Source organism: Lutjanus erythropterus, chromosome 12 (assembly GCF_056507025.1).
Source record: "Lutjanus erythropterus isolate fLutEry1 chromosome 12, fLutEry1.hap2, whole genome shotgun sequence".
Taxonomy (NCBI): Eukaryota; Metazoa; Chordata; class Actinopteri; order Lutjaniformes; family Lutjanidae; genus Lutjanus; species Lutjanus erythropterus.
The window spans coordinates 16,902,048-16,924,598 of NC_139328.1; the positions used below are offsets into that span (position 1 = coordinate 16,902,048).

General features: G+C 38.2%; 1 protein-coding gene across 1 annotated transcript in view; it reads left to right on the plus strand.

The window, feature by feature from the left end:
- st6galnac3 (ST6 (alpha-N-acetyl-neuraminyl-2,3-beta-galactosyl-1,3)-N-acetylgalactosaminide alpha-2,6-sialyltransferase 3) overlaps nucleotides 1-22,551 on the plus strand; it is a 104,305-nt gene that overhangs the window by 26,856 nt on the left and 54,898 nt on the right. Inside the window, exon 2 of the mRNA XM_084732054.1 lies at nucleotides 14,021-14,215. Coding sequence (XP_084588180.1) covers nucleotides 14,021-14,215 — 195 coding nt within the window. The remainder of the gene's footprint in view (nucleotides 1-14,020; nucleotides 14,216-22,551) is intronic.

The window sequence follows — 22,551 nt, forward strand, 5'->3', positions numbered from 1 at the left end:
CTTTTAACGTCGCAGTTGCATACACACCCGTACGCATTCGTACACATCATGGCTGCGTCACGAATCCTGTGTCCATTTGGAGTGATGGTTGTGTCCACCTTCAAGTAGCCTATATCTCCAGCCTTATGTTGCAGTGTTTCCTGTACATTGCTCTGGACAACACACGGCCCACCTGTTGCTGGGAAAACAGAATCGGGGGTCGAAAAATTCTAAAAGTTGTATTTTTTTGGGAGACTTTATAAAACATCCAGCTGGTGAAGAGAGAAATGGAGGCGTGTCAAGCCCTGGTGTGTGTGCAGTAAGAAATTAGAGGTGTGTGAGTGTGGGGAGCAGATTAAAATAGTTTGTGAGTAAAGACAATAACAGACAATTAAGTAAAAATTAAATTGGTGAAATAAGAAATAACCTACTAAAAATAGAGGAGAGTATAGACAAATGTACCCGCCACAGTTAGGAGGTCATTCTGTGGGAAACACTGCATTTATGTTACATTATATTATGTTATGTTATGTTATGTTACATTATGCTATGCTATATTAAGTTACACACTTGACCTTATGTAAATATCACACTTATTTTAACCCAAACCATGATCTTTTCCTAGCCTTAGTTTTGGTGCCTAAACTTGTCCAAGACCTTTATTTGGAAAGTGTAACCAGACATGGCATGTCATTTTTACCAGTTTGAGAATGACGGTGAATATAGTTTGAAAGTCATGCTGAGTGTCACGAAAAAATGTAATATTCATCAGAATTCATCATGACCTTCATCAGAAAATGGAGCTTCTGAGCATTTTAGAAACTGGTCATGGATAAAAATAACTAGACTGAAACATCCTTTTGGCTATTTCAGCAAATTTATACCCTGGAAAATGAAGGTAGTTTGTTATATTGATGTGATAATTGCATAAAATACAATATGCATACAGTATTTTTAAGATTTAGCTCCTGTGGAATAAAGTAATTGTAGTATCAATAAATTATGTTGGGCTGCAAGTAACAATCATATTTTCATTATTTGTTCATTAGTCGCTTATTTTAAACTGATTGCTCATTTTGTCTATAAAATGTCAGAAAATAGTTAAAAAAAAATCATCCATGCCCATCGCATCTACCCAGAGCCCAATGTGATGTCTTATAAATGTCTTATGTAGTGCACCTTACAGTCCACAACCCAAAGATACCCAATTTGAAAAGGTATAACAGAGAGCAAAGCAACAAATCCTCACGTTTGAGAAGCTGGAATCAAAGAATTATTGACAGTTTTCCCTCTGAAAGAACTTAATTTCCTCCACTTGCAGTCAAGAAATCATTGTTATTAAATACACAAAAAACAACTATAAATCAGATCATCAGTTTGCAGGAATTCAGGTTCATTCTCAGTTTGCTTGTATTTTGGACTAATGCTCATGTTATCAAGAAATTTATTGTTTATAAAGCTCGGGGAAGTTTTTAACTGTTGTTATTTAGGTTAAAGAGCACTTAAAAAGAGATTTGCAGTGGTGACGTTTTTATAGGTCTGAGATAAAAAGGGTGTTTCCTGCTTATTGTTGCCCCCTGCAGAGTCTCATCCACTTCAAAAACAAAGGGATTCTCTTTATCTTACTGAGGTTAAAAAGCCATTTGGATCCGCCAACAAGCACATTCAACAACAAAAAGTGAGATTTTGAATTATGAGAAATATGTTATTGGCTAACCAGACTTCTGACAAACACTGTGGGAAGTTAAATTTAAATGAATGAGCTGGATTGTTTGTTTGCACAGTAAACACTTTCCAGTCTGCGTGAGACTGCTCTGCTGTTATTGGAAACACTTGAAAATAAACGAACCTCCTGCTGCTGTGATCTGGCTGATTAATGTGCCGTTACGCAGTAAAAACCGCCGTGTGTGTTTGGAGGGTTTCTCCAGACCAGAGCATTAGTCAGAGAAGCTCCTCGGATCCTTTTTTTTAAAGATGGTGAGCAGGAGCTCCTCTGGTTTCATGTGGGTGCCCCATGACAGCTGTGTGAGGTGACTGCCCCCTCTGCTGGTCTCTGCAGGCAGCAGCAGCCTCCAAACCTCCCAGATGAGTCACAGACATTCATTTTGCTGCGACTTGAGCGTCTGCCGTGTCCCTCTCAGTCTGAATGAATACAGCGTGTACGGAGGCATTCGCACTGATTTTTCTTTGCATTAGTTCAACTCTAACTCAGTTCATTAAGGCAGTGAAATGATGAACTGAAAGTGGTAAAATGCAAAGTAATGTTTAATATTTGCTTAGTATTTTTTATGGTACTTTATATTTCTACATTTGAGAGTGAAATATTGTACTTTTTACTCCACTATATTTATCTGATGTGTAGCTATTATTCAGTTTGTATATTTCAAAGATTATTTTAGCTTCTAAAACTTAATGCTTTGTTCACTGAAAAATGCCCCTCTTATCTCCAGACATTTTAGTCTGGAAAAAATCTTCCTCTGTAGAAATATTTAAACATTTTTTAAAACATATATTAGCTTGGTTAACTTTTTCCTAACATCAACTTTGTCATGATTGTAGTGCAGCGATGACACCTTATTCTTTCTTGTATATTGAAACAATATGCATAGTTCAAACAATTTGGCTTAAATGAAATACTGAAATTAAAAAATTAGAAAAATAACTAAATGACTCAATTTTTGACATATATGTTGAAGTTTTTATAGATTTAACAGTGAAACTTTTTATAAAGTGGATAAAATCAGCTCCATCTCAACCAACCACATGATAATAATCCAGCAGTATATGGTATATACATTATGAAAGCTTCCATTTGGTATAACGAGTCTTCTTACATTTTATCATTTAAGGTACAATTTGCTGATATGCTTCTGTACTTTTACTTAAAAGTCAGTGTGTAACATTTACAGGATCTATTGATCTATATAATATGGCAGAAACTTAATATAACATTCATAAGTCTGTTTTTATTGGTGTAGAATCACCTGAAAACCAGAACTGTGTTTTCCTGACCTTAGAACAGGAGCCAGCAAAGTTAACTATCAAAAGAGCCATTTTGGTCAAAAAAAAAAAAGAAAAAGAAGAAGATAAAAGCAATCTGTCTGTAGCTGCAACGAATAAATAATAAATTGAAATAAAATAACCTTTTTTCATTTCCACATACTTTTTTATCAAAGCCACAAGGAGCCACTGGAGGCGGGCAGAAGAGCCACATGTCACTCTCGAGCCGCAGGTTGCAGACCGCCACCTTAAAATCAGCTGTTTATATCTATAGAGGGCGCGGGTCCTCTTCTATGGAGTCTGCCAGGTTTCTACAGTAACCCAGAACCAGAGGTGTGGTCTCATGATTTGGATCTGAGTCAGACTTGAGTAACAAATTTGACTTAAGACACAACTTGACAAAAACAAAAAAAGACTTGCAACTCAACTTTTGACTTTCATATCAATGATTTGTGACTTCACTTGGACTTGAGCCTTTTGACTTGAAGATTCCTTCCCCAAAACCCAAAGATTAAAAAGTGTGAATCCATCAAATCATCTCCCGTCATTTCCTGAATCAACTAACGTTAACACTATTCATTCTTAGCAAGTCACCATGTAATTCCCGAGATCCACTTTGAACCAATCTGACAGCATGAAATCAAATTGCAGGAGAAGAACCAACATTACGTTACTGAGCACCAGTGAAAACATTTTGTCGGCATACAAAAATCAAGAGATGGTCAAAAAAAAAAAAAAAAAAAAAGCAAAAACAAATAGCTGTATGCAAATGCAGATTACAACTTCAAGCTTCGTTTAACATTTGAAGTTTTACAAAGAATCGTAAGCTAAGGCTCTGTTGTTGAAGTGGCATTATGACTTGACTTGGGACTGCAGTTGACTTGAGTGCAAAGACTTACTTGTGACCTGCAAAACAGTGACTCAAGATTCAGCGTTTTGTGTTTTTTGTAGGTTTTGCAGCCACCATAGGTTCCTTTACACACTTGGAAGGGGAGGCTAGATGCTTCTAAATCCTACACACTGTTCCTTTAATGTGATTTTGAGTGCAGGTCTTCAACTTGAGGCTGAAATATATATATTAAAAAAAAGCAAAATTGTAGCCCTGTCATGAGTAAAATCCCAGAAGACTTGAGTAAATAGCTCATGAATGAAATTAATCATGTAGTCATAAACCTAATATATATGCAATAAGATCTACAATTTGTATTAATTCTCTTCCACGGTTCCTGTGGCGGTCTGAGCTCCTGTGGGTGAAATTTGGAGGGGAACTTGTGCGTGACCGTCTTACCAGCAGCACAGAGTCGACCTCCTCCTCCTCCTCCTCCTCCTCCTCCTCCTCCTCATCCCTGGAGAAGAATAGTTTGTTATCTTGTACTTGGACGACTTTTGAAGCGAGACCTTTGCTGGAAATATGACGCAAATTAAGTAATGTGTCTGGACCCCACTCAGAATCTTAAGAGTGGCTCTTTGTTTATGTCCCAGTGTGTTTTTCCCTGGAGAATAATACTAAGGCTTAAACATAGAGGAGGAAGAGTGAGAGGAGGACTCTAAATATTTTCTCAAACGCCTTAATTGAAATTGGATTTTAACTGCTCACCAGACCGTGGTGGCAAGAATCAGGTGCCAGGGAGGTAGCGTTTTTGCATTGCAAATGTAATTTTCTGTTGTATTTTTTATTTTTTTTTGCCCATTGCTCAGGAGGTACTCGAAAATAGCTACCAGATATGTTTTTTCATGAGCCATTTTCTTCAGGTTGAGCCACTCATTATTCCAATACCCAGTGCGATTAGCTTTTTGGATTGAACTACAGTGTGGTCCTGTTGTTTACTGAGCTGGAGCACGAGTCTTTGTGGGAAATTGTATTCTCGTCATGCACTGATAGAGCCTGATGGAGCTGAAATTTTGATTGCACAATATATATACAGCTAATGTGCTTTGAGTTTTCATTCATCACACAAGTGGATGGGGCAACACTTGTTGATTATTCTGTAATTTACAGATTTATTCCCAATTTGGTGAACATTAAGTGGGGGGAAACTCCTGCAGTGATTGATGCAGAAAGTAATCTTTAGACATTTATTTTCACCTGTGGATCCCAGATACTGAGCAGAAAAATATCTGAATATGATGTTGCCAGGGATGAATGAATTATTCAGATCCTTTACTTAAGTGGCTACAAGGAACTTTAATATTTTGTTAATTTTGGAGGCCCCTGTGGACAGAAGCAGTAACATTTCCACCTCAATAACCATAAAATATAACATCAAAATTAAAATTATCTGAAGATAAATATCCTGCTTCATTTTAACTGGCTAGCACACTGAAAAATTAAAAACAGTCTCTTCTAGTCTGCATTCAGGGAGAATCTGACCTGGTGGCAGACATTAAGACTGACTAAATAGAGATCTTATCATGAACAGTCTCGTTTGTTTATATAGATATAGGACTGTACTATATAGAGGCATCAGTATTAAACTGAGACTGTTAAAAAAGTCCTTGTAGTACATTTAAGTGAAAGTTGTAATACCACATTGTAAAGTTCTTGCACTGAAAATGTTAGTTAAAGGTATAATATGCAACATTTTCTTTAAAAAAAAATAGACTCGTAAGCATAACCCCTTTCATGTATGATCAACTAGAAGTGCGTGGTGGTGGCTGTACCTGCAGCTACTTGTATCTCCCTATTGTTCTCATTATTTTGTTGGCTTGGGACACTTTTCCAACCCAAAACATTGGTATTTGATGTCTCATATCTTTCTGATGCATAGCTCAGAAGCAGCTCAGACATGTTCTACTAATTCTATAGTTAAAGCAACAATAATGTATATTTTTAGTATAACAATATGTCAAGTGACAGAAGGAAAACAATGTGAAAGTTTCTTGCAGTGATGAATCAACAATTTTCACCCGAATCTGCAGCTTCCTCTCTGCTTTACAGAGCTTTATGAAGAGTTTCAGTTCTTCCGCTCAGTTTATCTGCTTGGCCACAATTTTACTGTTTTGAGTCACTCTCTGTGCTTTTGACTGCAGAAGGCACCTGTTTTTAGCAAAACAATAAAAACAAAAACTCATTGTGCACTACTTGCTTTGCACCAAACAACAGACAGCGACTAGCTGGTGAACATAATGCAGCATTCAACAGCTAAAAAGCCAGATATTTCCCTCAGGAGTTGGAGGAGACTAAAAACAGAGCTAAAACTGCACTAATTCCCTTGTACTATATACAAATTCAAGGCACCTGTATTTTAGTTGAGCATTTCCATTTTATGCAACGTTATATGTCTACTTAAGAATTAAGTCTTCCCTTATGGGTTGAGAAAATTCTGCTGCTCCTTTTATTGAACTACATGAAAAGTTGACTTTCAGTGATACCTGGTTTTCACAGGACTGCACTGCAACAAATATATGATGATCTTAAAGAATATTACATTTTATTTAAAGAACACTCTTCAGGGTACTCAAAGACACTTTACATAGATTAAAAGATCAGAGAAAAACGCACAGTATCAATCACACACTAAAAACAGTTGTGAAGAGGTGAGTTATGATGAGTGATTTAAATATGGACAGGTCAGTGAGTCTCAGATTTGTTTGGGGAGAGACTTCCAGAGGGAGAGGGCAGCCATGGAGAAGGCTCTGTTGCCTATAAAATAGTTAAAATTAGCTCAGCCTGAAACATCTGCAGCAGTAAAATGAAACATGCACATCAATGCAGCAGTAATCCTAATCCAAACAACATCAGATTTAATTGTAAAGCATCGACAGAGAAAATAATCAGCTGATTAATCGGTGATGAAAGTAATCATTAGCTGCAACCCTAAAAGCACTATATTAGGCTAACCATATTTTATAATGATGTATTCAAAAGTAACAGAAAGTAATCAAATTGCATTACTTTAATATTGTAAATCTTGGATTATATTATTGATTATATTTTTGAACAGGTAATTAGTAACTGTATCTGAATACATTTAACTCTCCCAGCCCTGCTTGTACTATAAGGTTTTAAATGCTTTTATTGTAGTGGAGTATTTTCATAGTATGAGATTAGTACTTTTACTAGGATTAGGATTCTTCTTCCACCACTGTCTGAATGAATGATAATGTTGGTTGGTAACTACTGGGTGTGTAAATAAGCAACTGCATGCTTACAAATGTTAAATCACCTTAAAAATGTGATAATATGTCAATGTTTGTTCACAACTTGTTTCTGCTGTCCTGAGTGGTTGAGAAAATAAGGTTTAAGTACAGTACATGAATAAATTTACTTACATTTCACCACTATTTATTGCTCAATACATCATCACCACAAGTGGACGAGGTGGCCATCGTTAAGTTTCTGCTAATTTCCCCTCCTGTATGTAATTTGCTCACACAGGGCCACTGCAGGAGACACTGGCGGAAAATCATGACTCTCTCGTGTCCTGAGTCCCAGTGATCCCACACAGTCTGTCTGTGAGCTGAGATCAATACCCCCTTGGAGGGGGTTTTAGCACCTTTAAAAATAACCCCCTCGAAGCTTTCAGTGGGGGGGTGTTAAATGAAACGTCCCTGGGCCACAACCATAAGTGGCACTGCAGTTAATGGCCATCATTGTCTGATTTGATGGTCACAAACAAGGTCGTTGTAGCTGCATATGGAGTCATATTCCTCAAGCAAAATGTTTTAACATTGACCGAAAGCGCTAATGTTGAAACTTTATAGCCGTTCTGTTGCTGCGCTGCTGGTGTTAATGTTCCCCATCTGATCTGCTCCCCCACTCCCCTACAGTCTGAGAAATAAGGGAAGGGCTGAGGTTCTACCTGGAACCATTTGCTTCTTTAAAGAACCCTTTTTTTTTTTTAGGAAAGGGTCTGTCATTTGTTTGTTGAGAGTTTCAAGATTAATGGTTCCACTAAGAACCCTTTTCATTCAAAGAACCCTTTTTGAAAAAGAGAGTTCTTCAAAGAGTATGTTCTTGATAAAACCCTTGGAATATACAAAGGTTCTCAGTTGGACTCCCTTGGTGGGCTCCTGTTGAAACCCTTGCAGTATAAAAAGCTTCTCTGTAGAACCTGCAACGTGGGTTCTAGATAAAAGGTTATCATCAGAACTCCCTGCATGAGTTCTAGATAAAACTCTTGAAATATTGAACAGTTCTTGGTAGAACCCTCTTCATGGGTTATAGACACAACTCTTGGAATATAAAAAGGTTCTCATTAGAACCACCAGAGTGTGTTCTAGATAAAACCTTCCACCATAGAAGGGTTCTCTGTAGAACCTCTCATAGACAGATAGTTCTAGGTATAACCCTTAACTAGGATTCCAAGTGGAACCTTTAACAAAAAGTTTTACTAGCAATCAAAAAATGTTTTCCTATAGGGACAAGCTAAAGAACTCTTCATGGTTCTAGTTAATGTCTTTCTTTCTCAGAGTGTTCTCCTCTACTGTACTCCTTCCTCAACATGAAGCCTTTCGACTTCTCTGTCAAACGGCTCAACGGGCCGTCTGCTGATCGCTCTGATGGATGAGCGAACCAGGAGAGGAGTCGTGAGTCTCACACTCGAGCTGGTGGAGGTTCAGCGCCCCGCTACGCCCACGCCGAGCCGTCCAATCGCCTCCAGACTTTGACACATCATTTCCCCTGTGATTTGTGGCCAGATTGAGGTTGAAGGAGACAAGGAAATTTTCTGTCCTCATGAGAACAGATGGATGTTGCAGTGCTGCAGACTGAGCCGACGGTTGTTTCTTTTTTTTCTTCTCTCTCTCTTCCTAAAGAACCCTCTTGCTTTATAAGGGATCGGTTTCCCGCTCAATAATGGACTCATGATGACGTGCTATTACAGCATATTTTCAGAAAACGACCTGCCATCTTTTTTTGACGTACAACAGACTGACTGTCCTTCCAGGAAAGTGATAAGCTTATCTGTTATTTTGTAAAATACTCTAAGTACAGAGTGGCAATCGAGAGTTTCCCATTTGTCCTCATAGGGCTCTTTCATACAAGATCAAAGTTGGGACCCCTGTGTTTGTGATCAAAGATGGGCTGTAATGCCACGAAATGATGCATGATGTAACATACATGCAATCTGTAAATGTGATAGCCTTGTCAGGGCAGCAAATGGTCACCGTCTTTTTCATCCATCCCCCCTCCTCACGTGTTTGATCTCGTCTCTCTCTGAGAAGCGAAGCCTCTGGCACCTCCCTTTGGGACGTTTGATGTTGGAGATCAGAGCTGGTGGTGGTGCAGGCACTTTGGCGGTGGGGGCTTCACCATTACAGCGTGCCACATCCAATCTTTTCACCATCAGATAACTTCAAAGAATCTTCCAAACATCACCTTCCTAAAAAATCCAGAGTTTCCCATCGGTGTTGTCTGTTAGATTAGCAGGATGTTATTGAAGTTTCCTGGGAAAAAAAAGAAAAGTCTGTGATTCTGCTGAAATCTATCATCACCTCAGGCTGAGAGATGTCATAGCACACCACAGATTTTTTTTCATCTCTGTCTGATTCTTTCTCTCTTCTGGGCATTGATCTCCAGCTCTGCCAATATCTTCTCCTCTGTGAGACCTTTCCTCGTCCTCCATCTCTTATCCATTATTCATCACTCTCGGCTCCTTCTGCCAAGGCATAATGCCTCTTACCTCCAGACGGCCATTCTGCTGTTTTGTAATGTATGAAACAATGACACCCCAGCTGTTGCTTTCTTGGTGGAAATGCTGAAATATAAAAGTAGATTTCCATATTTTTGCTAGATGGACAAAGTCTTTAATCCTCTGACATTGATAAAATATGAGCAAGTCTGCAGCCATGCTAGTGGCTCTGTGAGGCTGTACCAACAGGCAGTTTTGCTGTGAGCTAACTGCTAACATCGGCATGGTAACAAGGTCACAGTGTCAGTGTTAACATGCTAATGTGTAGCAGGTGTAATGTTTAACGTGGATCCACTTATAGCATGCTAAACACATCACTGAACACAAAGTACAGCTGAGGTTGATGGGAACATCATTGGTTTTGCAGGTATTTGGTCCTAAAGAAAAGTATTGGTCAAATTGAATTTTTGACCTGATGATGGCACCAAAGTCAAAGGTATTTCACTGAATAGTCAGGCAGGGCAGTTTTATTTATGAAGCACGTGTCTGACACAGAGGTAGATTCAAGGTGCTGTACAGAGGAGCTCAGACAACTAAAGTTAAAACAGGTAAACAGTTTTGGGAGGGTTACTTTAAAAAGATATGCGATACAATTAGTAATTACCTGTTAAAAAATGTTGTCCGTAACTTAATCCAAGTATCACAGTATTGAAATAAAGGGACTTAATTACTTTCTTTTTTGAATAACCTTTAGCTGGTTGGACTGTGTAGCTAACATTAGCTGTTGATCTCTAGCTAACATTAGCATTTGATTTGTGTAGCTAACATTAGCTTTGGGTCTTACCTGTTAGTTTTTATTTAGGTTAGATGTTGAGTTCTTGGATGATGACAGTATTTTCACAGCTGAAGGCAGAACTGTCTCTGTACTGTGAAGTTGTTTCTCTTTTCTGATTTAATATTTGAGAATATTTAGTTAAAAGTGCTTGAGAACAGTAACGTTTCCAGTCTGGATTTAAAGCTGCAATGATCATGGCATTCTGAGGGCAGCTGGTTTCAGCACTCTGCTGCATAAAACTGCTTCTTCTCGTTTAGTTTTTGCCCTGGGCACCATCAGCAGTCCACTCCCCTGTGATCTAATAGGTCTTGCAGGGTTATATTGCTTTAGCATGTTAGTTATACTGTATATTGATGGCCAACTCCATGCGAGGATTTATGAATAAGTAATAAAACTTAAAAATCAATTCTACGCTTGCCAACCACTGCAGGGATTTAAGAACTGGGGTGATGTGGGCTGTTAGTTAGTTAGTTAGTTAGTTAGTTAGTTAGTTAGTTAGTCTTTTTTTATGCCTGTGAGCCAGCAACAGCTGTGGCTGGAGGGATTATGCATTTGGGTTGTCTGTCTATCCATTTTTCCATCAGTCCTATTGTTGTGAATGCAATATGTCAAGAATCTCACGAGGGGATCTCTTCAAACTTGGCACAAACGTCCAAAAAATACAACTCGATTGGTTGGTGAAGTCATACAACCCTGGGGCAGTAACTCTACATCTATAAAGAAGGCAGAAAACCACAACAAATAAACAAACAAAAAACAAACAAAAATCCAAGATGAGTAATAAGCCAAACATTTGAAAGGACTGACTTTTCCTCTAGGACCACCAGCAGGTCAGAGAATCATTAAACCCAGTTGAATTGATCTTCTAGGGATCTTAAAGCGACTGCAAGGACCTTTCATATTTTGTTGATTTTGGAGCCCCCCATGGAGAAAAGTGGAAGTGTTTCCACTATTATACTTCCAAAATATAGGGTTAGGTAAAAGTTGAAAAATCTTCCTGTTACCTTTTAAATGGCTTGTGTACAACTCACTGTCTTTTTTTGGCTGGGAAAATGTAAACACAGGCTTGTTTCATCTGATTCAAAGGAGAATACAACTTGGCATCCAGTAAGAACTGTACAGAAACAGCCAATCTTCTTGCAGATGGTCTCGTTTGTTATGTAGGTCATGTCGAGGTGCCAGTATTAAATTGAGACTGTTTCATAACCCGTTAAAAACTCTTTGTAGTTGCTTTAAATATCTGGAGCAAATTTCATGGCAATCCATCCTTTAGTTGTCAAGATGTCTTACTTTGAATCACAAATGTCAACTGGCTGGTGGCTCTAGATGAGAAGTCAGTGGATCACCAAGGTCAGTAGGATTCATCCTCCGAGGAACATGAATGTCTGTACAAAATATCATGACAATCCATCCAACAGTGGGTGAGACATTTCAGTTAGGACCAACAGACTGAAAAAGCCTTCCCAAGAACTAAAAAAAAAAGTCATGATAACTTTGCATCCGTGTGCCATCCAAGCTTTTCTAAAGTACAATGAGTCAATCACACTAGAAGGAGTGAAAAGTAGAAATTGTGTGTGTCAATGAGCAGAGATTAAAAGTTAATCTGTGCAAATTGACTATCTAAGAAGAAAGAGGCCTTCAGAGAGTTCTTTTCATACTCGAAACATCTGAAGTGAAGAGACAAGGTTACCATGAGTCATCTGTGTTGAATCGAAACACAGTGATTGAATTTAATGCTTTCTTTCCTCGATGCTATAAAGCTGATCAGCTACTTCAGGAACATCTTTCCTCTGAGTGACAGTGCTCTTGTGTCTCTGTCTCACTGGTCAGACAGTATCGAGTGAGATGCACTTTTGTGGATGTTCATTTATCTGTAAGAGATGTTACTCCGATAGATGTTCTTTTTCATACCATCATACGTAATACTGACACTGTCTTTAGGATGTGAAGTACAATCATATGCTTTGCCTTTTATCCCCAAAACAAACCAGTCTGTAGCTCAAGATGTTAGTTAAACTGATTTTTGCTGCCATGGTGAGGGTTTATTTTTTGATCAACTGACACTAAAACTTATCAGTTTAATGTTGCTACACTCTTAGAAATAAGAGTTCCAAAAAGGTTCTTCCCAACTTTATGGGTAGATAATAGAGTGATTTGTACAGTAAAGATTAAACATTGAATTTGAGTATTTCTTTTCACTTCAATCCTGAAATCAGAGCTGCGTAACCTCTTGGAAGTATTTCCAAATTAAAGGAATAAAAGTTTTTATTTGTTGAACTTTCAAGAGCTTTCTCTGCAGCCACAATATCATGCTGGAGGTGGTGGCATATTCAAGAGCCACCGTTTCTTTTTAAGATTGCTGCACAGATTGTAATCTATATTGTTGCTTGTGTAAGTACAGCCATGTTTGGTCAACATATTTAGGCAAGATTAATGCACAAGGATTTAAAACAGCTGTCCCAAACATCTACTGCTTCCCTTGCGTTGTGGATATACAGGCATATGTTTGCCTGTTGGACAGTTTGCATCGTATTGCAATGTTCAGTCTGCTTTTATCTGTGTTTCTGTGCTTCTGTGTTATTTTTTAATGTGGATGGATTGTCCTGCCTTAAATAAAATAAAATAAACATGAACATTAAAAAAGAACAGCATAAATATGGTGTTAAAGACCCCCTGTCAGACATATTTTAACATGTACATAAGAATCTGTATCTGATATGTTCACAAAAAAGTTAGCCTAACCCCTGACCCCTAACCCATCTTTGAAATGACGTCTGCTCCTTCTCCTTTATTAAAAATCTATAAATATAAGTGCTGGACAAGAGATGTTTAAACACCTGTTTTCCAGTGGTTCAACTCACCGTAAAATTCATTCTTTGTGTATGTGGAGCTTTAAGTTTCCACATGACACTTTTGCAAGTTTAATATTAGACTAGGCTTGACTTCCAGACTATTTTTGATGTCACAAACTGCGCTTGTAGACCCACCCCTTAAAATGGTCTTTTCAGTGAGCACACTTTCCGCTTTCAGCAGATGAATGTGAAAACATCCTTTGAGTGTCAGACTGTGTACATACATCATTCTGTGCAGTGAAGCTCCAACATTCAGCTGTAAGAACAAGAAGAAAAACATACTTTTGAGTGGAGGTTAACTTTAATGATGCAATTTGATCTCTTTTTTTTTGTTTTGCTACACTCATGACATTGTGTATTTATGAAAATATTTACAATCAAATCTCTTAACCTTTACGTGTAAATTTGGTTATGTATTAGTATATGTTATATACAATGTATGCAGAAAAACTTTCCTCAGTCATCCTTCATTTTCTTGCCTTGTGTTGTAATGCAACATATTTCTTGTTTTTATACAATATATTTATTGTTATGCTCTACATTTGTCTTTGCAAAGTATATTTGTTGTTGTCATACAATATAGTGTTTGTCAGCTGCAACTGCTGGCAGATTTATGATGCAACTGGAAAGCTTCAACTTTTTTGTTTACTCTTCAATTTGAGCTATTAAACTACTGACAATAAAGAAATGAAAATTAGGATTTGATTGATCATTCAGTTTTAGTTTGTGATTGCTGCATTTCTCAGACTTGTCATACTTGCGCTTCCTCTCTCTCTCCACAGAGGAAGTCGTTGATCGCCACCAGTCTGATCGTGGCGGTGTCGCTCTTCGTGGTCGTGGTGAACTACTCGGAGAAGCCTTACTTCCTCCTGCAGCCGGTGTTCGGTCAGACGTTCAGCAGCCACTGGATGTTCTCCAAGCAGCCGTACAAGGCCTTCAAGCCTCACTTGGGTTACGTTAGCATCCCCAAACAGGAGGTGAGGGACACAGAGACACAGCACACAGGCACACACCAGCAGGCACAATCAAAAACGGCAGCATAAGTCATTTAATTTTCATACTTTTTGTCACCTGGATGTAAATGTTTGACTAAACTTGATATGAAGTGCTATTCAGTTTCATTTTTCTGGTTAGCATCTTGATATCTTTTTTGCTGTTTATGGTAATAATGTCCATTCAGTATTCATAAAACAACATTAAACATTAAGCAAATAAGTATGTTTAATGTTAAGGGCGCCATTTAGTGAATTGTTACCTGACTTTGCAGTAACCCTTCAGCTCATTGTTTTGGTTTTACTGTCTGCAACGTTCTGATTCACTCTCAGCCCTCTCATTAGCATTGTTTTTAAGAAAACAATATGCTACATGTGCTGCACCAGTAGTGGAGCATTTAGCAGTTGTGCGATATTTTTTGCAGGAGCTAAAATCAAAGTGGACATAACCCCATTATGTTCATCAGGTAGCCAGAAAAATCACTTAAAGACAATGCTGATCTTGCTTGGTGTTGGCTGGAGGTGTTAATAGCAAGTGTTTGATAATAGCCATATCAACTTAAAATGTAGCTCCACCCACTGCACAATTTTGAAAAATGCTAAAAAAGTGGGAAAGTCGCCGAGAGGTTCGACATGACGACCACTATAGAGGGTGTGGCCTCATGGTAGCGCACTGTCTGATGGAGGCAAGGAGACACCAACTGGAGGGAGACTGAGCAGTGAACAGCGTTGCAGGAACAGCCAGAGATGAGCTGCTGCTCTGTGGCAACACAGAGTTTGCTGACTCTTTGACGCTTGTTAGAAGCACATTTAAATCATGGGCCTTTGTAAAACTTATTCTGTAGTAGGTTACCTGTGTTGTAGCTAAGCTAGCTGCTCAGAGAGGCTGAGAGGCTCTCCTGTGTGTGTGTGTGTGTGTGTGTGTGTGTGTGTGTGTGTGTGTGTGCCTGCGGTGGAGTGTCAGGACATAGACGTGTTGTTGTGTTGTTGCTGTTTATCATGGGATCATCATCAAGGAAAAGAATGAAGTCTGGAGATGCTTCTGTAGCTGTCAAAAGCTCCAAATTTGGAAAATATTAAGTAGAGTAGACATTTGATTCAGTTTGACTCTCCAAAATGATAAGTGTCAGTGCACAAACGTAATGGGCTGATTAGCCTACTAATAAAATGGTGATCTTCTAATGAACAGTGTAAACCTGCTAGCAGGTTGTTTAAAAAAATCACAATGATACACTTTTTTGTCATATTTATAAAGAATCAAAGGGCTGGATTTGGCCCATGGTCTGTCAGTTGTATCGGCCTGAACTAGAGGGCTAACAAAAAATAGTTTGAACTGGTCAATAATGTGTCTGGATCAGCATTTGAAAGCAGGGGACAGGGGAAGTGGAAAGCTACACTGTGATGAAATACACCCGAAAATGTATTTCATCACAGTGTAGCAATATAATTTAGTTTACAGCTCGAAAAACACATTTAAGTGTCTTTAATGAGGTCATAATATGTCAGTGATTTTAATTACAGTTTGTTGTGCCACAATCAAGTGTCCAGAAAATAAATTAATGTAGGTTTAAGTTAGTGTGAAATTACTTTCATATAGTAAAATAAACATCATCATCTCAAGTTACTTTAGTGTGTCATTGTGTGGGATGTTGCCTGATCAGTCCAGGATATTTTCATTTCGTTACACTGATTGGAATCTTTCTTTTTACATTGTTTAAAAATGACAAGTGTAACAAGTTATGGGTACAATAAAACACGGTTTTGAAAAGTTATAAAAAGATGCAAAGGTAAAGCCAAATTAACTTAATTGCATACGCAGTTATACAAGTATAATGTATGTAGATTAAATACATTAAAAAGCCAATAAAAGATGACAGCTAAAAGATGATGATTACTGATGAAAAAAGAACAAAGTGATAAAGTTTCAGTGATTGAGAAACTGCCAGTTGTTACAAAGGAACTAAAAGCCGTGTTACATGTGCGATCCTGGAAGCTTTAATATAGTCTGAACATCATTTCATGTTCCACTTTTACACTGAACCTTTGTACATTTGACATATCACAGTGTCAGTGAAATAAGTTACGTCATACACAGGTAACCTTTTCTTTTATGGTGCCTTCATGTTCTCTAACCTCCATTAACATTAACCTGCCATCACACAGCTTCACCTCAATAATGACGGTGTATTCAGATGCACTCATGCAAAAAGCGCCGCTCCTCCTTGAGGATTTTCTTAATTCGTTATATCAGGTTCTCTGTGATGGATCTGAAAACGCCTGTTTGATGTCTCTTGTGTGCATTATTTCTTTGTAATTCCAAACAGCCATGTCCGTGATCCTATTCTTCTGCCTTCAAACAGCTCTGTGCTGTATATTCCCCGCACAATTTATGGAAATTGAAATATCAAAGCCTTTTAATTCCCACCACATCAAAATGTAAAAACCAAGCTGTGTGTTTGTTGTTTAGGGAGGCAGCCGGCAAAAACTGAAATTGTGCTCGTACTGGTGGATATTGGGTAGTCACGCAGGAAAATCGCATAATTTGCTCGCATGAGATGCATGCAACATTTCCGGCTGACAGGTAATGAGGAGGATTGTGCTCAGTTTGGGGTGCAATGCATCTAGATTTGGAGCAGCGATGGATGCGTTGGCCCTTCATGAGAAGTGGATGCCTTATATTCAGCAGGCTGATATTGGCAGATTAATGCAGAGCGTCATCCTCTGCCTCCGGAGAGTTTGATCCACACAACATGGGCCCAGAGGCAATCACGTCTTACACCAGTCTCTACGTCTGCACCTCCTTCTGCCTCCAGACAAGCCTGCTTAAATCACTGCCCTCTCCCCATGGATATTTATGCAAATCAGAGGAAAGACTGGCAGCTTCTGCGGCATTAGGCCTCTTTTCGGCTCAAATTCCCCGACCAGTGAGCTCTCTATAGCGAATCAGAGGGGGCAGTGATTGGCCTGAACGTGAGTGTCAAAAATGTTCTGCATGCTCCTGGAAATTTTCTGACAAAGGATGGAGAGAGTAGTGGAGGTCTGGTCAAGGTGATACTCTTGTTCTGGGTGTCGTAAGCGATTACGTCCAGAGTGAAAGCCCACTGTGCGAGCTGTCAGCCTCTGTTAAGCACACAGCAACACCTTAAGAAGTAGTAATATTTCTCCTGGACGGTAAGGCAATCTTACATGATCCACAGTGAGGTGTCATTTGAGGTGTTATAAACCTCTTGCAAGCATGTATAATGCATGACCCAGTAGCATGGGAATGGCCTGCCTTATTTTCCTCATTTGATTGAGTCTGCCTCCAGGTGTGATAAATTGTTCCCCGCTCTACTTTTCAGGAGAAATAGAAAACATTTGTCTTGTGGCACTTTGCATTCATGCCCCTGGTCTATCACAGACACAGACAGAAACTCAATATTTTCATTTAGACCTGAAAATGTTAAATCCAGGCCCATTGAAATGTAAACAATGATCGATAAGAGCTGGAAAGTGCTTCTATTTTTGGATCGCTTAATGAGAAATCTTCTGGGCTGGGTTGCACGACCTGTTCATAAAGTTCCTTCTAAATTTGTAGCAAGTACCAACTAATTTCATACGATGAAACTTGGGGAATAGCTTAGCTGACAAAGACTTTTGTGATGTGTAAATCATCAGGAAAAGTCTGTGGCACCTTCCAATCAAAATTAATTAATTGTGTAAATAGAAAATCACTTCAGCTTCTCAAGCTGCAGCATAACTTCCAAAAATGTATTACCTTTATTTTATAGGTCAGGCAAAGATATAAAGGAAAGTATAACGCCTCCTTACATGGGGTGAACCAAGTGAGTGACCGCAGGTGCTCCAAAAATAACACTTTTAAAGGTGGGGCTGAATAATATATTAAACTTACATGCCAAACCTTTTCAACTTTGTTTTATTTATACTGTAGATATATAAATGGAGAAATATGTGTTTCAGGCTTTTAAGTCGCTGACTATTTATTATATAGTGCACTACAGTTACTGTCCACCATTTCTTTGAGTGTTTGAGTTCTGATTGTGTAAATTTATCCTCTACTGGAACAAAAACGTCCACAGTATGCACGCTACTTTCTGCTCATAATCCCACAATGCAATGCTCCAGATTTTATTGATGAGAAATTACAGTTTTGCGACACTACATCTGACAGTGATGACACAAAATGATTATGATTGAAATCTCAGTCTCAGTTTATCACATTTGGAGTAGTTGATGCTATTAAAATGAGTGAGCTCACATTGGGAAATAAGCGGCTATAATACAGTGAGTACATGTTTTTTAAGTGTCACAGTCCCATCAAATCACTTGTTTCCCTTTCTGGATTTGATCCATTCAGTCATTTCAGATTCGAACATTTGCAGAGTCTAGAAGAGATGTACGATTAAATCATTTTATCCCCAATCAGGTTAACGGAGGGCTCAACCTAAAATTAGCCAGCTGGTTCGCTTAGCCTATGGGCTGCTCAATGTGAGAGCTAATATGGAAGATTTATGTAATATATATCTGGAAGTCAGCTTCATGCACCACTGAGCAGCTTTCGATGAATGGAAGCGTGCCTCCAACGCTTCAGTTCAGTTCAATAAATCCATGGTTGGCTCCGTAACCTACAGTTACACAGTGCACTAATGTTGGTTATTGCGTATAAGTAATCTCTAGGGAGGAATTTAATTTGTAGGTTGCAACCTTTAATTGAGTGATGTGTAATGGATCCTGTGTTATAGTTCAGTTTGAATTTTTAATAAAAGCTGATTTAACCAGCTCTTGGTTCAAAATGCTATAAAAAAGGTACAAATGCAAATCTAAAACTATGCTAACGACTTCCATGTCAGCATGCATACACTTAATTTAGTATGTTACCATGCTAACATTTTTAAATGAGTTAATTGTTAATTAATTATCAGTAAAGACCAATTACAGTTGAGACTGATGACGGTGTCAGTAGTTTTGCAGGTACTAGATCGACCTTAAAGCACTAAACATGATAGAAATTTGAACTGATGAGGGCGCTAGAAGGCAAAAGCTGCAGGTCATTTAAGTGAAGTATTTTTTTCCATTTGTTTTCTGAGATGGCGTTTAAGACATAAACCATAATTTTCTTCTTAAGTATAATGTGCATGCCCCAGGAGGAACATTTGAAATTAATCACTTTTTTCCATGCAGACACCTACATTTAATCAATAAATTTAAAATGCCATGGAGGCTTCTTACACTGGGACTTGGCACGTTAATATAATAATTATTGCTTATTAATTAATCGTGTTTAGAGCATTTTAATGAATGTTAAGGTTAAGTTCACACACCGGTGCTAGACTATAATTCACTGATGACCGTGTTCCCGGCATTAGGCCGTGCCATTTTTAAATAACCCACTTTATGTTTAACACACTCATGCATTAAAATCTGAGGCTCTGAGTAGATTTTGTACTTATCATAGAGTGCCAAAATTATTGGTATTATTAAAGCGCACTCTGGTTGCGATTACTGCATGCCACACTGAAACAGCACCGCCATGAACATTAAACTGAGACATGAATCACAGCTGAGAGGATGATGAGGCCATAACATTTTATTGATTTACAGGATGTAATGCACAGAGATTTGTTGGGAGCTAGATTCCAGTAAATGAAAATGTTCCAGCAGGGTTTTTAGTTGTTAGATGAGGTTTTACACACGTCCTCAACGCATGTAAATGTCATTAGTGTTCATTTGAAGCGGCTGTTTTTATTTTTGTGACTGTAAACTACTCAGATGCCTGTTTTTATTTTTAAATGAAGCTTAATTAATGCAGGAAATTTCTCACTCCAAGTACTTTTTTGTTCAAGTCCCCAGTCTTCTAGTTTGTCACTGAGCAGCTGTGTCCTCAAGGTGAAATCTGCAATAAATTTACTGTAATAAATCATAAAAATACCATGATATATCATCAGAAATTAAGGAAACATGCTAAGTCGAAAAACTGAAAAACAGAAACTGGCGGTTCTGAAAACAACACAGAGTCCTTTGAAACTTCTCTTCTGGTCAGTAACTTCCGTTTTTGTTTTCGCATTAATTAGAGTTTAAATTTATGCTGAATGTTCCTAGGATAAGTAAGTGTCCGTTTATGAGTTATAGGAGATGAGTAAGGAGTAGATGTTTATAACAGATAAATTGAGAAATATGTTAATGGTGTTTGGCAGGTAGTCACTGAACTCAAACTCCAGAGTGTGTATTTTCCAGAGGTGGGAAGTAACTAAGCGCAGACACTTTGTAAGATTGTAACAAGAAAAAAAAAAACATCAAACAAGATGAAAAAGACTTAACAAGACAAAAACAACATATCAAGAAGTAAAAGACAAGATGAAAAGACCAAGATGAAGACTCGACTGGGGAAAGGAGGTTCAGTTAGATTTGCACAGAAACAGCCAGTAGAAATTTCCCTCAGAGGTGAGTTATTTTTATTTTATTACAAGAATTTTTTTTCACTTTTACTTGAGGTATGAAGTTGAATTTGTACTTCTTCTTTTACAAGAGTCTGTTTTAGCAGTGGGCTTTTGTTTTCAGGATAACAGGCTTAGCTTTACATTGACAGACAGCTGACGGTTATAAACAGCTGATCAACTTACAGTGGAGGAGCTGTTGCTTGTTATTGTCAAATTACAGTGTGTCTGCAACCTGCCTGAGCTTCCTTGACTCTTGAGAGGAGGGGGCGGGTGAAAATAACTCACTTCAACCATAGACTGTATATTAAACAGGATTTCAACCTGTTTCATACACAGTCTATGGGTCCAACTCGTTATTTGGACTGCTGTACTCATTTTTGTTTGCACAGTTGTTTTATATTGTTCCTTTAAATGCCTTGCTCAAGGGCTCCTCACCGGTAGGTTTACGGTCACAAACCCTGCATGTCTCACATGCAGTTAGCCAGCCAGTGTTCCCCACAGAGTTCAGCCAATCTGTGTGTGCTGAAAGGCGTGATGGAGTTATGAGCTGGGCTGAAGGGAGCGGGTGATGATGGACGAGCTGCTGACAGCTCAAGGCTGCGGTGATGTGTGTCTCAACCAGCCAGTAAATGGAGAGCTACCAGCCCAGGTCCAGAGATCATTTCTTAACCCATGGCTGCATCCATACATGGGAGAAAAAGCAACAGCAGGTAGCTCCGTTGGAGTAATTCACGGAAGAATTATATCTCATCGGAAGAAAAAAAATCAACTGTTTTGTTTCCTTTCCGAGCGGTTGATCTCCTGTATGCGCAAGAATGAATCATATGAGTGGTGATAAGCCAAGTAGTCATAATAGAATTTACTCATGGGATTCTGTTTGCACGCTAAAACTCTCTTGTTTGTTGATTAAACGGCAAACATGCAAGAGAGAGTTTCATGTTCGCCGTCCAGAACGCAGCACAAATGCAATTTGTATGCAAACCAATGACATTACAGTTATTCTCCATTAAGCAAATGATCAAACAGGGCTTAGTCATGATACAATGGTTTTTCTTTTCTAACTTTCTCTTGCATTCATTCACTTAAGTAAGTTTAATCTCATCAAAACAAACCAAGCATATTAGCTTCAATTAGGTAAATCTCCCATTTCGGATTCAGAGAGGGCTTTCTTCCTCCCTTGGCAAAGCGTAGCTAAGAGCTATTATTGAAGATTCATTACAAATCCCCCTTGCACCAGTGAAATATAATAAGATATATAAAAAAAATATACAGTAAGATAAATGATGCAACTCCTATGCTTCTTTCATCTGCATTGTCGCGTTAAGACTCTGTTGTAACCTCTAAGGTCCCAAATTCAATTAACTTAATCAATGTTAGTTCTGGGCACAGTGACATTAATCTTAGGAAATAAAAGAAAATTATATAGGGCCGTAAAAACCCTGATGGATAGTTTTTATAAATAATTACCAAATGCATTTGATTTTATGTTCTGATCACACAAGCCCCTTGCCAAAACATCACTTAAATATTATTATTGCACACATATAAAGTATATTGCAAACTATAACATCATAAGATGAAAATGAAACATGAGATGCAGTATATTTTAGAAGAAAACCACATTCGGAGGTTATCATTCAGTATTGAAATATGACCTAATTGAATTAAGTTAAATTAAAAGACAAGAACTCTCTCCAGTGCATTTCAGCAGTCGAGTTAGAAGAAAACTGGCACAAGACCTTTCACTATACTTTTTCAAGTATTGCAAAATGGCAATACACAGCTTTTAAAATTAAAGCTAAAGATTTTCTGTGTCCCTAAACACAAAATATCCATAAAATTCTGCAGGAGGGGAAAGAGTTGATTATCCATAGTGGCGTTTAC